The sequence below is a fragment of the Lagopus leucura genome, unplaced genomic scaffold, assembly GCF_019238085.1.
Source record: "Lagopus leucura isolate 7727_CA_CO unplaced genomic scaffold, USGS_WTPT01 Super-Scaffold_100018, whole genome shotgun sequence".
NCBI classification, from domain to species: Eukaryota; Metazoa; Chordata; class Aves; order Galliformes; family Phasianidae; genus Lagopus; species Lagopus leucura.
In genome coordinates, this window is record NW_024962272.1 from 13600610 (window position 1) to 13614794 (window position 14185).

The 14185-nt window shown below is 37.0% G+C and overlaps 1 protein-coding gene across 1 annotated transcript in view; it reads left to right on the top strand.

Moving 5' to 3' along the window:
* The window catches only part of LOC122183475 (aminopeptidase O (putative)), a 103854-nt gene that overhangs the window by 19790 nt on the left and 69879 nt on the right, over positions 1-14185 (top strand). Inside the window, exons 4-5 of the mRNA XM_042877444.1 lie at positions 6663-6819; positions 9820-10068. Of these exons, the coding sequence (XP_042733378.1) occupies positions 6663-6819; positions 9820-10068 (406 nt within the window). The remainder of the gene's footprint in view (positions 1-6662; positions 6820-9819; positions 10069-14185) is intronic.

Below are 14185 nucleotides of genomic sequence, written 5' to 3' on the forward strand. Positions count from 1 at the left end.
CCAAGGCAAGATGAGGGCTACTCACTGCACAGAATCCTCATTTTCCATTTGAATTTGCAGGTTTTCTACTAATTGCACATAGCATTTTTTGCATACTCTCTCCTATAAAATTATGGCTCATCCTTTCATTTGAAATGAAATGTGGCCACAGTTGCTTGAAAGATAGTGCAATGTTACTTACCCAAGTAGAAATGGGAACTATTCACATAAAATCTATAAGTGCTTCAAAATACTATGCATTCTTTATGTAGTACATAAGGGAGAAAAAAGTGTCAGAAGAATGCTTTTGGTAAGGCCCTTCGGGAAGAAGGGAACACTATAGATGTGTTTATGTCTAATACAAGGCATTTAAGCACTGGATATACTTTTTAATTTTTGTTAGTATTATTTTCATTTCATTGCTGTTACACACAGAATGTGCATATATGTTTTGTCACAAGCACCTTTGTATTAATTTTTATTCATGTTCAAGAGTAAGCATGAAATCAAGAGGTTTGGTCTCTGTGCAGTTACTCTATATTCACATATTCCTAGTGTTTCTATCTTGTGTAGACTTTGATTTCAGCTAGAAGATGTGTTTTGTTATTAGAAATACAGTGGTATGGAAGCCATCACCTGACTATACTTTACAGCAAAAGATTTTATTTGAGCTTTTCTCTCTTTTCCCAAGGCAAAATTAAAGAGTCTGGTACTCATGTTGATTGATCTCCAGTATGTAGCAGGAATTACACTATGGGAGTTGACAGCTTGTCAGATGCTACTCATCCTTCTGAGTCAGTGCTGAACCGATACTCAAGCATGAATGTGGGAAAGCGATATGGGAAGTTCTGTCCTTCAGATAAGATAAAAAATCTCTGCAAGTTTCAAGGAGTTCCAGAAAGCTGGAGGATTCTTCATCCTGGTGCCCCAGCTACTAGTTTACTAAGCTGTGTTTTTATACACTAGTGCTAGCTCTTACTTTGTATATCAAGTTCCAGGGTTGTGTGGATACCTCTAATTCTTTAGAAGTAGCTGAATTGTGTTCTTCTATTAATTCATGGACATTGTTTTTGTATATTAGCACACTCCCCCTCAAATATGTAGTTTGTGCCAACACAGATATAAACACCACAAAATACAATCTTAATACTCCATCAGGCATTATCAGACAGTGGCTTTCACGTGATTCTTCAGCTACAATAAACTCTGCAGGACTTAAACAATTTACTAGTTTCAAAGATAGCTGAATGCATTAAAATTCTAATATGTAATTTCATGATTCATTGTTATTATTTCAAGTACAGTAAATAAATGGCCTTTAAGTTGTTGTTTTGGGCAATTAGAAATAGCTTATAATTTCTTACTCTTGTTAAATATAGTCCTAAATTTTGAATAGATTGTTTTCCAGTTTTATAGAATAGATGATTGTTGCTGCAGAATTTGTGTAATTGTAAAATAGACTTGCTTTGCAATCCTGAGAAAAAAAAATAAAATTGGAAAATGATTTTTAAATTATCTGTAAGAAAATATTTTGCCCAAGGTAATCATATATAGGAATCTAATTCTTTTAAATTAAGTCTGATTTTAAGGAGAGGGAATAAGCATTTCAAATATAAGGACCAGTTGTGCTCTTCATTTCCCATAGGTTGGGAAATGAACATCTCGTTGTTCCCAAGATTTCCTTGCTTAGTCTGAAAAAATTTTCATGGTTACAAAATGCTATGAACTTCATTAGAGAGAGGAATCTTCCCATTTGATCTGTACTACTTTCTCTTATCCTAGAGGTGGTGCTGTCTACAAGGAAGCCACTGATAAGCAGAGGATGGTCAGGAGAAAGAAGGGGGGGGGAAAGGAACAGAGTGGAGCTTGTCGTTCCAGTGCATAGTGAGGATATAAACAATGGAAAATGAAACAAATCACATCAGTCTGAAGAAAGTTAAAGAAAGGAAGTTATGGGAGAAAAGAGGTAGGCAGGAGGCAACCCTAGCAGTGAGAGTTAAACTCTGTTTGAAACAGTACTTCATGGTTGTTGCTGTAGAGAAGTGTTGCATACATGAAGACCATTTCAATCATAGATCAGTGAACACGTTATAGAGAGAGCTCTCTTATTTTCCTTACAGTGTGATCTCATTTACATGGCTGAGTTAGGACCTCTTAAAGAAATTAAAATACAAAATAGAAATGCACAGACAGTGGAAGCAGTGGTCTACATGAAAAGTTTGTAAGGACACAACCTATTTAGGGTTTGGGGTTGGGACAGGGAAAGGCAAGGCACAGCAAGAGTGAAACTTGACTAGGAATGTGAAGAATACCAGGAAGGGTTTCTGCAGGTATAGAACACAGAAAAGGAAGACATAAGAAATCGTAACCTCTGATGAATGAGACAGGGAACTTGGCTACAGCTGACATGGAGAAAGCTAACATATTCAACAACTTTTTGGCCACAGTCTTAACCAGCATTTGCTCCTACTATACCTCCCAAGTCTAGAAGTAGGAACTGGGGAAATTAAGTCCTACCCACCGTATGATGCTCTGAGACCATGTGAGGAACCTGAATATGCACAATTCCATTAGACCCAATGAGATGCATCCCAGAAACTTAGGGGAACTTGCAGATTAAGTTGCTAAACATTCTCCTTCATATTTGAAAAGGTATGAAATCCGGCTGGAAAAGGAGAAGTGTAACAGCCATGTTTAAAAATGGTAAAAAGGAGGACCTGTGGAGCAACAGACCAGTCATCTTCAATAGACCAGTCTTCTTCATCTTTGCACACAGTAAGATCATGGAGCAGATCCTCCTGGAAACCATTTTAATACATACGGAAAGCATGATTGTAGACAGCAAGCATTCACAAAGTGCATATCATGTCTAGATAGTTTGGTGACCTTCTACAACTGATTGACAGCACTGGTGGACAAGGAAAGAGGAACTGATCTACTTTGACTTGTGCAAAGCCTTTGATATGGTCCCACATGAGACCCTTATCTCTAATTTGGAGAGACATGGATTTGATGGGCCACTTTGTAAAAAATCAGCTGAGTGATTGCATCCAAAGGGCTGGGATGCCATCTAGAGGAATTTTGACAGGCTTGAGAGTTGGGTCTGTGCGAACCTCGTGAAGTTCAATAAGGCCAGGTTGCTGCAGCTGCTGTCTCCAAACATCAGAACTAACTGGCTGATGAATGGAGCAGCACTGTGCAGAAGGATGTGGGGGTAACTGATAAATGAAAAACTCAACATGAGCTAGCAGTATATGCTTGCAACTCAGAAAGCCAATATCCTGGGCTGCATCAAAAGAAGTTGGCTAGCAGGTTGAGCAATATGATTGCCCCCAGGGATACCTTATTACTGTCTTCTAATACTTTAAGGGACTCTAGAGGAAAAAATGGAGTGAGGATCACTATCAGGAAAAGAAGTAACAGTGTCAAACTAAAAGAAAATAGATATAAATTAGATATAAGAACGGAATTCTTCACTGTTGGGATGGTGAGGCACTGAACACATTCCCCAGAGAAACTGGAGATGTTCAAGACCCAGCCTGCATGGGACTTATGGCAATATGATCTAGTGGGTGACAACCCTGCCCATGGCTGGTGTGTGGAACTAGATAGTCTTATTGTCCTTTCCAACCCAGGACATTCTGTGAGACTGTGTTCATGCCAGTGTGTGTAATTCAGTTGCTGAAGGGAAGACCACTGTTAGAAAAACGTTTAGTTATCCTGTGCCATTCTAGGGTATGAGTGGAGGGCATCTAAATCTCTGCAGGAAGTGGATTTAGTTCCAGTTGCATATGTAGACAATATGGATCTTGGATCTTGTCCTAAGAGTATCCAGAGTTTGAATGATCTGTAAAACGCCTGCAATATATATGAGACTAGGAAAACAGAAGAGAGGCTGTATGTTAGTTGCTTTTCTTTTATTCAGGAAACTCAAGTTTAGATAAATCTGGAGACACATATCAAGAAAACCTAATTTCCAGTGTTTGGTACGTGAATCCTTTTTCGGGGTTTGCTCTGCCTCTGAATATCATGTTTGTTGCCAGTCCATGTAAATTTGTGAATGCAGTACATACTGTTCTTCTTTCTGGACTGCAAACTGATTTTGACATTCTTTTCAAATTACCATCCCCCTTTTCTTACAAGCAAAACCAAAAACCTCTGTGGTCTTGCTTGCTCCAGCCTGTCTTGCTAAACTTATTTGTCTCTGTGTTCCTCTCCCTCCATTTGTGTAGCGAAGATCTCTTTCCTTTAGTTTTAGATAGTGTCCTCACTATTGTGAGTCTTTTCTGTTACATCTTCTGCCACCTTGAACAATGTTTCTGTGACTGCCTTTTGGCTTTCATTTTTGTTTCAGAACTCCATTGAAAATGCATTCGTTTTTCCTTATTTTTTCCCTCTTCCTTTGCTGGTATTTAAAGATTTTATTGTTAATATAACTCTTAATGCATTGCATAACAAAACTACAGAAAATGAAGTTGTATGGACTACCTCTTGTGCCCATTTAAATTGAAAGTAAAGCTGCTGCTGTTTTGAATACAAGCAGGCTTGGGCCCTCAGCAAAATTTTGTATAAATGAAAATCCATGTTACTCTACTTGAGAGTCTGTTTTTTCAAAACAGTAAATTGGTACTGTTCTGGGCCACGTCTTTTGCTCTAAATGGAACTCGCTTTTGTTGGCTCATTCCTAGCTTTGGTAAGTTTAAAAAAACAAAAACATTTATCCTCTTTGTTTCAAATAAGTTCCTTTTGCTCGCATACTGTTGTGAGGTTAAGAAAATTGCAGGAGTAATGTATGTTCCACTGACAATCAAAACTTTTTGATGGTAGTGGTTCATGTTGCCAAAGTGGAAGAGAGTGAGATAGTGTAAGTGGTTGCTACTGCATATAAAAGGCAGAGGCTTTTTGTGGCAGACAAAGAAAGATGAAGCTTCAGCCTCTTAAAAGGCATTATAAACATTATACTAAATTGTAGGTAGCAAAATTTGTTGAGGCTGAGCAGTAAGGTTTTTAACTTGTCCTTTCTTTGCAGAACTTGATCTTCTAGTGTCATTTGGTAAGGAGATAATTATATCCCTAATTATACCCCTTGTGGTAGCTACTTGATTATTTCCAACCTTCGCATCTTTTTTTTTCCTGTTGATAGTGTTCCATAACCCTGTTTAGAACATTATTGCAAGTATTAATGTTTTCTTAAAATAAATGAAGTTTGTTTGTTTCCACAGTTTCCATGGCTACACGTAATTGCACACGATTCTGTAGGCGAGGCTCTTTCCAAGAGTAATTAACCTATTAATACAGTGTATCAACAGTACTTCTGCCCACAGATGGGTACTTAAATGTGACCCTTATGCTGTTCTCTTTTTAGAGAGGCAGATGTAAACCTAAGCAGTGTTTAGATTAATGAAAGGTAGGCTGCCCCAAAATATCTTGAAGTTTGTTCACACGTGTTTGCATATGTAGTCAGTATATAAGATACTCTCTGTCTTCCATCACTGTATACTATTAAGTCTCATCTTCTTACCTTCTATTGGATTTTCTAATCCTGTTATAGCAGCTTCTGGATTATCATGACCTGAAAATTGACTTTGGCAATATTCTATCTGATTAATTTCTAACTCCCTGCTTGTCATTTCTATATCTCAGATTGCCAAGTCTGATCCATAAGTACTAGTGTTGTTAAAACTTTTCTGTCAGTTTGGTACTGTCCAGAACACAAAGAAAAGGGTTTGTAATCTTTGTAATGTCATATAGACAAGACAAAAGTGTAAGGAAGTGATCCACGGTTGACAGAATTAAATGTTAATCTTTTGTGTCATTATGGTTGCCATTAGATTTCACATCTGATACAATTATTGGGCAGTAATGCTGTTATCCTTGCATCAATAACATCTCAGTAAGTATAGATTTTTTTACAGCTGAAGATATCAGCACATAGAGGAATGTTAAGGTCTTAAGTATAGAATCATCACATCAAAGAATCACTAAGATTAAGTGATCAGTCAAGATCATCCAGTACAACCATCTACCTATCACCCATTGTTCTCACTAAGCCATGTCCCTCAACATGTCTAAACATTCCTTGAACGCCTCCAGGATCAGTGACTCCATCACCACCCTGGGCAGCCCATTCCAGTGCCCAATAACTCTTTTGGAAAAGTAGTATTTCATAACATCCAGTCTGAATTTCCCCTGGTGCAACTTGAGGCCATTCCCTCTAGTTCTGTCACTATTTACATGGGAGAAGAGATCGACCCCCAGCTACAACCTCCCTTCATGTAGTTACAGAGAGCAATGAGGTCTCCCCTGAGCCTCCTCTTCTCCAGACTGAACAATCCCAGCTCCCTCAGCTGCTCCTCATAAGACCTGTGCTCCAGACCCCTCACCAGTTTTGTTGCCCTTCTCTGGACACTCTCTAGGAAGTCAATGTCTTTCTTGCAGTGAGGGACCTAAAACTGAGCACAGCACTCAAGATGCAGCCTCACCAGTGCTGAGTACAGATACAAGTAAATGATATTGAATCCATGGTGGTCACATAACTGCTCTTACATGTCTCAGTGTTTTTTTTTCTCTTCTTCAACAAAAATACAAGGACATAACGTGAGAGATATGACCCAAAATCTCAGGTGCACAAAAATATGATGTGTTGACTGATGAATCTGCACAAATGTTCCTTTTATTCACAGGTATCACGAGCTGGTACTACTATGTAACTATGCCAATGCCAGCATCCACCTTCACTATTGCTGTAGGCTGCTGGCAGGAAGTCAAACAGCAGTGCTTCACGGCTGATATCCAGACAGAAGATGAGTTTTCCATGCCATTTTCACAAGATGATTTCAGGTTGGTGTTTGGACTATTGTTGAAAAGCGACATTTTATTCCACAGTGACATTTTCTCCATGGAAGGTGAAAATAAGCCACTTCAGTACAGGAATAAAAACAGAATTTTTCATCTTACTAGAAAAATTGTGGCAGGGAAATAATTCCCAAGGCTTTTTTTAATGGGTAAGGGTGTGGTTCTTTTTATGTAAAAACAAACTGTTTCATGAGCAATAGCACTAATCCTAGCATTCTCTGGATTTGCATCTTACATCCTGTGGTGTTTAATGCTCTGCTGCAAGACTAGCAGATTCTCCATTTTTTATTACAGTCTCTTCCTGTATAATCCTCAGTGCTGCTTGGCACATCCTGGATATCTAGTGCCCACTAGTGCTGTAGTTCTTAGCAAATGCAAGCCCCTACTTCTCCTTTCTTTTACAGTCCCATTGCAGTTAGAGCTGACGTGCACAGTTGTTTGCCTGGATTGGTGTGTAATGTTGCAGTGGTTCTGTGAAAGAATTTTGGACGTTCATACGTTCAATGAAAAATAGCCTGTTGTCCAGTACATGCAGTGGCTACTTTGTTATCTTTCACAAAGTCTGTAGAAATGTAATTATTTTGGATACATTTATCTCTCTTTTCAATCTAGTCAAAAAGATTCACTGCATTTAAATTATTACAGGGTTGTCTGTCCATTTAGATATTTGTAAACATTAGTGAGATCTTCCCTCAGTCTTCTTTTTCCCAGACTGAAGAGACCCAAATTACTCAGCCTTTCCTCAAAAGGGAGATGCTCCAGGCCCTTTATCATCTCTGTGGCCCTCCCCTGGACTCGTTCTTGGAGATCCCTGTGAATGAATATTATAATGTCATATAGTCCTTCCAATGACAACTGAAGTCAAAAATTAATTTTCTGGAGCAGTAAAGCTTGATTCCACATGTATTCACCCTAGTTAACAGAAGTCTCAGACATAGCTTAAAAAACAAACAAACAAAAAAACCCAAAAAACCTTACTCATAAGTTTTAGGACTAATACTGTGTTAGCATTAAGATTGTGGAAGTCCTTAGCATTTTGGTATGAGTTTGTGAGGATTTGGAAACTGAGGACGTAATTGCTAAAATTTAAAATTAAAGGACTCTGATCTCTTGCAGCTTGGCTAATTTTGTTTTTAAAAAATCCTAATAAATCTTGGGAATAGGAAATTTTATGTTTTGTTTAACGTCAGTAACAGACGCCTATTCAAGCTTTAAAGCAGTTTATACATACATAAGCTTTTAGAAATTATTTTCTGTTTATTTCTCTACTGTTTGTTTGTTATATGACTGTCTATACAGAAGTACTCAGTAACTGTTAACCATGTTTCTCTAACGTGCAGGATATTCAGTGATGGATTTGATGCAGGATATTAATCAGACAGTTTGTTTAATTTTTATTTTTTGAAAACTTTGGGAAAATGGGATTTTCTTTATCTTTCTGTAGCAAAAAATACAGCAAGTTCTAATCAGTGTGATGTTCATTGTTCTCATTTGTTTTTGTTGAATAAATTGAAATCTGCAACAGGTGAGCTTTAGAAGAAAAACTAACCCGAAAAGATTTTTTAAAAAAGCACATTTGGGAGTTAGCACAGCAATTGCTCACTGTTTATTTAAATCAGTAAGACTAAGTAACCAAACCAGTAGCAGAGGTTTCTAGAAAGGATATGAAATCGATATCAAGCAGATATTAAAGTAGTGTCTCAGGAATGATAAAGGGTATAGATTCTTGAGCAGCAGGAAAAAGGATCTCCAAAAGGAATTACTTAAATATGTAATATAATTTATGTTCAGACACCAGCGAGGTATGAGAAGACTACATCAAAATAGTAAATGCAGCTAGAATGTAAAATAAGTTTCCTATCTCCATAATGACTAATTGGCAAATGTTAAGAGAATTGAGCTGATGGCTTTTATGTTCCTGTTTAATCTCAACTCTGACAATTAAATACAAATTTATATTCTTTTAGAGCAAAAATATTGTGGTTTAGACAACTCTCGGGAAAAAAGGAAGTGTTTAATGGTAGAGTTTTTCTGCTTCTGTAATAAAAATCTGCTTCTTTTACACAAGGTGTTTGTTTGACACTTACAAATTTTGGCACTTCTGAGAAGCATAGCTCTTTTCTACATCTTGTCATTTGTTTTTGTGTATCAGCACTTACCTGGAGTGAATTTTTACTTTTACACTCTTACAAATATAAATGCTTTTGGGTGATGCTTGGTGCAGTAAGTGTTTTGTCTGTCAAAGCATAGTAGAACCAGCCTCTTGAAGCTGAAATCTGATACCAGGAGAGGCTCTGCCCTGTAGAGAAGGCAAGTTAACAGGTGAAAACATGAAGCTGATCTTTGCTCAGATACAAATCTATTTGGACAGATAAAGGTGTATGACTCAGATTTAGAAAGGATCACATTTATTCATCTTTCTAGCCACAGCTTTGAATATTCTGTAAGAGTAACTTAGTATTGTCTTGCTACTAATAGTGATATCTGTGTTGATCAGACTGAAATGATACCTACTTTTTTTTTCATTTAAGAAAAAAACCCAAAAACAGTAAAAACTCATGGACATTTTTTTTTTTAACTAAAAAAAACAACAGAAAAAAAATGGAATTTAATTGTAGTTGCATGTAATAAGGGAGTAAAAAGATTTTTGGATCATCATTTAAGTAGAAATGCTCTGAATAAAGAAGCATTCTTGTATCATTATTTAGTTTTTAAGTTTTTTTATTCATGTTTATTATAAAAGAAAGGTTTGGCTATTTCTTCTTTTTGAGTTATAAGTAACTCTATTTGCTCTATTCAGATGTGTAATAATATTGATTCTTTTTTCACAGTGCCAAACATGGGTGAATGGTATGAGAAGATGAAATGAGATAGATGTATGTGAACTAATTGTATCATTCTGGTGTCTGGAAAATGTCTTTATGTTAGTATATTCCATTGTGATTTCTGTATCACATTAAACTATTTTTTTGTTGTTACTGTCAGATGGCATAAAGAAAGCTGTGGTCATGTGGAATATCCCTGCCGTTTCCAAAATCCTGCTGCCACATTGCAAAGAGTCATTCCCTATAGAGTCTTTGCTCCCTTGTGCCTCATGGAACGCTGTGAAGAACATTTACTTCAGCTTATTCCTCAGTGCCTCTCAGCTGCTTACTCCACACTGGGCACCCATCCCTTTTCCAGGCTTGATGTTTTGATAGTTCCTTCAAACTTTTCCAGCCTGGGAATGGCTAGGTAAAGAATGCTTTTACTATCTTACCTCATTCTGTATTTTGTTAGACTCCTTTTTATCAGCTAATTAATAGAGTAAAATCGCTGTAATATAAAACTGTTTTATTAAATCAATTTTAAAATGCTAGTTGTTGCTAGCTGGGTTTTCCTTAGTAGATTTACTTGCATACTTTGTGCTGAGATCTTTAATTTCAGTGTTATAAGGACTTGGGAAGTAAAATATAAGTTCTAAGACATGTGTCTGAATTTCTGCTTTGCAAAACTGAAGTTTTTAAAAATTCTATTAATTGCAGTACTTGATGCTAATATAATTTCATTTTTTTGTTGTTGTTGTTGATGACTTTGTCATTATGTCCTGAGAGAACATGTTAAAATTCAGATAAGTAGTTTATTTATAAGTCTTTTTTGGTTTAAGATTTTCTAGTCAAACAGTGGGCTTTGGAAGCTGAGGAAAGCAAACTTTCAGTATTCATGTAATTTTGGAAAATAATAAGCTTAATTAAATATTATTATTTTGACAGTACAATTTCCAGTTGTGCAATAACAGAAGGATTTTTGCTCTAGTACTAGTACAGCAACATCTAGCAATTAAAATTTCCCATTTATTTTTTAATTTTCTAAAAAATATTTAAGTTGCTTATCAGATAGCATTTGCTAATAGCAGAGAACAAAATGCTATTTGAATTACTGTTTCCTAGTACCAAAACTAGACTAGAAGGCATATATATAGAGAGTAAAACATACACAGCTGAAGGCTGGAAGGAGAAATACAAGGACTGCTCCAAAAGTAAGGCATCCTATTTTATCCTACATTGGCCCACACCGTTCTGGCAGAAGTTGGTCATATGGCAGTAGAGGTTGAACCATTCCACCACTATTCCATTACATTTTATTGCCATGTGACAGATGGCAGTAGAGGGGCCGTCTGACAATATGGAGTCTGATAAATTGTACAACTAATCAAATGTGAAAATTTCTGTTTCATGCTAGATGTTTTGATTTTCCTTTCTGTAGATTTCTGTATTCAGCTTTCATCTTGCAATCATCCTCAGGGATTAAAAAAAAAAAATAATGCTGTCATGTAATAGTATTGTATAGTTTTTGTTGTAGGTTTAGTTTTTTAATGACTATGAAATTTAAGAATCCAACATTCAGTGATGCTCTTCTTTTTCACATCAGACTCATATTTGTAGATAATTTGAATATGTCACTGAGTTTTCCATGATAGGTTTTTGCTTAGTAGACTCATAAATTAAAGCATGAAACAGACTCATTGTTGCTTTGGTCACTTACCACAGATTATATTTGATTTGGAGGTAGATGTGATGTTGAGTACCATGTTCTCGAAGCTGTATGAAGTTGAGGGAGCTGCTTAGTAATTTCTTCTGACTTCAAAGATGTGGTTCGCAAAGGTTGACGTGTGTCCTTTCCAATCATTTCTGTGAGTGAGAAAAAGACTGCACATTTCACTTAACTGTATGACAAGAGCAATGATCTGTGGAACCATGAGGGACACAGGAAGTACACACAGAAAAAGGAAAAAAAAAAAGAAAGTGAAAGGAGTGAGAGATGTGCAGGCCAAAATGATGATATTGAGAAGGAACAATCTTCAGGATTCTGTTCTTGGTATGTTTCTGCTCTTTGGGAAGATGGCAGTGCTTCCCCTGCATGTACCTTTCCCAGAATTTGTGGGGAAAGGATGCCTGGAGGGTGTTCTGTTGGAAAAGCATCTGTGGTTATCTGAATCCGGACTGTGTATTTGGAATTTGTAATAATGCTTTCTTTGTGGAGGAGATGAGAAAACCTCTGTGTATATTTCCTTATGCTTCCTCTAATGACTGTTCATTCCAAATGATCCCTATCACTGAATGTAAGTAAAGGGTGAAAGAAGGAGCATGCATACTTCCTGATGCTTTTCATTCATCAGTTCATCAAGCCAAGCACGTTCAAATTTTTTTAAATCGAAATAAAATAATAATTTAAGTTATTTAAATGTCAAGCTGTTTGGACAGCAAAGGGTATGTGACTCATAAGAGCTCGCTTGTTCTTGTTTCATGTGATATACTTTTTTTGGAGATTCTTTGCATAAAGCAGCTACTTACATGGTTATTCCTGCTCATGCAATGATAACTACATACATGGCTTCATTTAAGACATAAGTTGTGTGTAAAACAATGCCCAAACCCACATTATTAAAAAAAAAAAAAAGAAGAAAAAAAAAAAAAAAAAAAGAAAAAGTTTGCTGTTTCCTTGGGTTAGAAAGGGTACCTTTTTATCTTCAGTTCTGTCTCTAGCAGTATAACATAACACAGCATGCCAGCACAAAGGGACTATCATTTTGAGAATTCTAATTGTATTCCTGTCTGCTAGGAAAGGCAACAGTCATAAATTTTAGTCTCACCTTAAGTATCAGGGCTTTAGAGCATTTAGCACTTCCTTTATTCCTCATTGGCTGATACTTACTGTGTCTTTATATTCCCAAATGCTTTCCTTTTCTTAGGGGGGTGTTTCCTCAGCATTTTATAGTGGTTTAAAAGGATGATAGTTCTTGCATGGAGTGACCTAATTAGGTGTTTTAAGCTGTCTATTCTAGCAGCTGCTACTGTGAGTCAGTTGCATTTCCCTTGAAGTCTGACTTTATGGGAAAAAATTCTGCTTGAAAGCATGTACATTTTACTTATGTTTTCTTTACATCTCTTCCTGTCTTATAAAATTTGCCTTTAATTTTTGTGTGGAAACAAAATCTTGATTGCATATAATAATTGCCATCATTATTTCTTGCTTCCTGCATACCTTTGAAGTTGGAAAACTTAATTTTGCATACCTTCTTGATATCATGATATTTTAGTTCAAGTGACTGTGTATAGCTTCCCAGAAATTTCCTGCTAGTAGAAGAAGAATGTGATCCAGATAGCTTTGTTGGTATGTTAAACTCTACATTAAAAATAAAGAAAAAAAAAAAAAAGCATTGTGGATCAAATTTAAACAGCTTAAAATCTAGAAACTCAGTGCTTTTTTGCAGAACTCTGAGAAGGGTACAAATGCCTAACAGCATTTCTTATTTCTGATTTTAAGTTCTCTCATTTTTACAGGGTAGAGAATTGGAGGAAAAAGGAGTAGGAAACATATGAGGCTGCAAAGATTATAGTGCTCCTAATTGGATTGTGCAGGGAAAAGATCATAGAATCACAGAATGGCCTGAGTTGAAAAGGACCGCAATGATCATCTAGTTTCAAGTCCCCTAATGTGTGCAGGATAGCCAGCCACCAGACCAGGCTGCCCAGAGCCACATCCAGCCTGGCCTTGAATGCCTCCAGAGATGGGGCATCTACAGTCTCTCCTTGAGCAACCTGTTCCAGTGTGTCACCACCCTCTGTGAAAAACTTCCTCCTAATACTCAACCTAAACCTCCCCTTAGTTTAAAACCATTCCCCCTTGTCCTATCACAATTCACCCCTGTAAACAGTTGTACTACCTCCTGCTTATATGCTCCCTTCAAGTCTGGAAGGCCACAAGGAGGTCTCCCTGGAGCCTTCTCTTCCCAAGCTAAGCAAGCCCAGTTCCCTCAACCTTTCTTCATAGGAGAAGTGCTCCAGCCCTCTGATCATCTAAGAACCCTCCTCTGGTCCCATTCCAAGAGCTGCATATCTTTTTTGTGCCCTAGGCCTGGATGCAATATTCCAGTGGGTCCTCACAGGAGCTGAATAGAGAGGGGACAATCACCTCCCTGTCCTTGCTGGCCACTCCTCTTTTAAGATACCTGACCTTGTATTACACCAAAAGACGAATATTAGTTGAATGTTCTGAGTACTAACAGGCTGATAGCAGGAGATTAAAAGTAGTCCTTCAGTTTTGGTGGTGTTAGTGATGACCCTTAGGAATTGAGTGTAGGCTTTTCTGGTACCTAAATACCATGGTTATTTCACAGTTGCAAATGTGAGCCAGTAGAGTTACTCAACTGAACAAAACTTGCTAAAAGAATTCAAATGACAAACAGGGTGTGTTCCCTGGGTGTGTTCAGTCTCTTCAGATCAGTTCATTCCCAATCCAGTTTTATTGATCCCATTTGAAAGCCCAGTATTTCAAAGTCTTCAACTCCTTAATTTCCTTTCATTTTGCC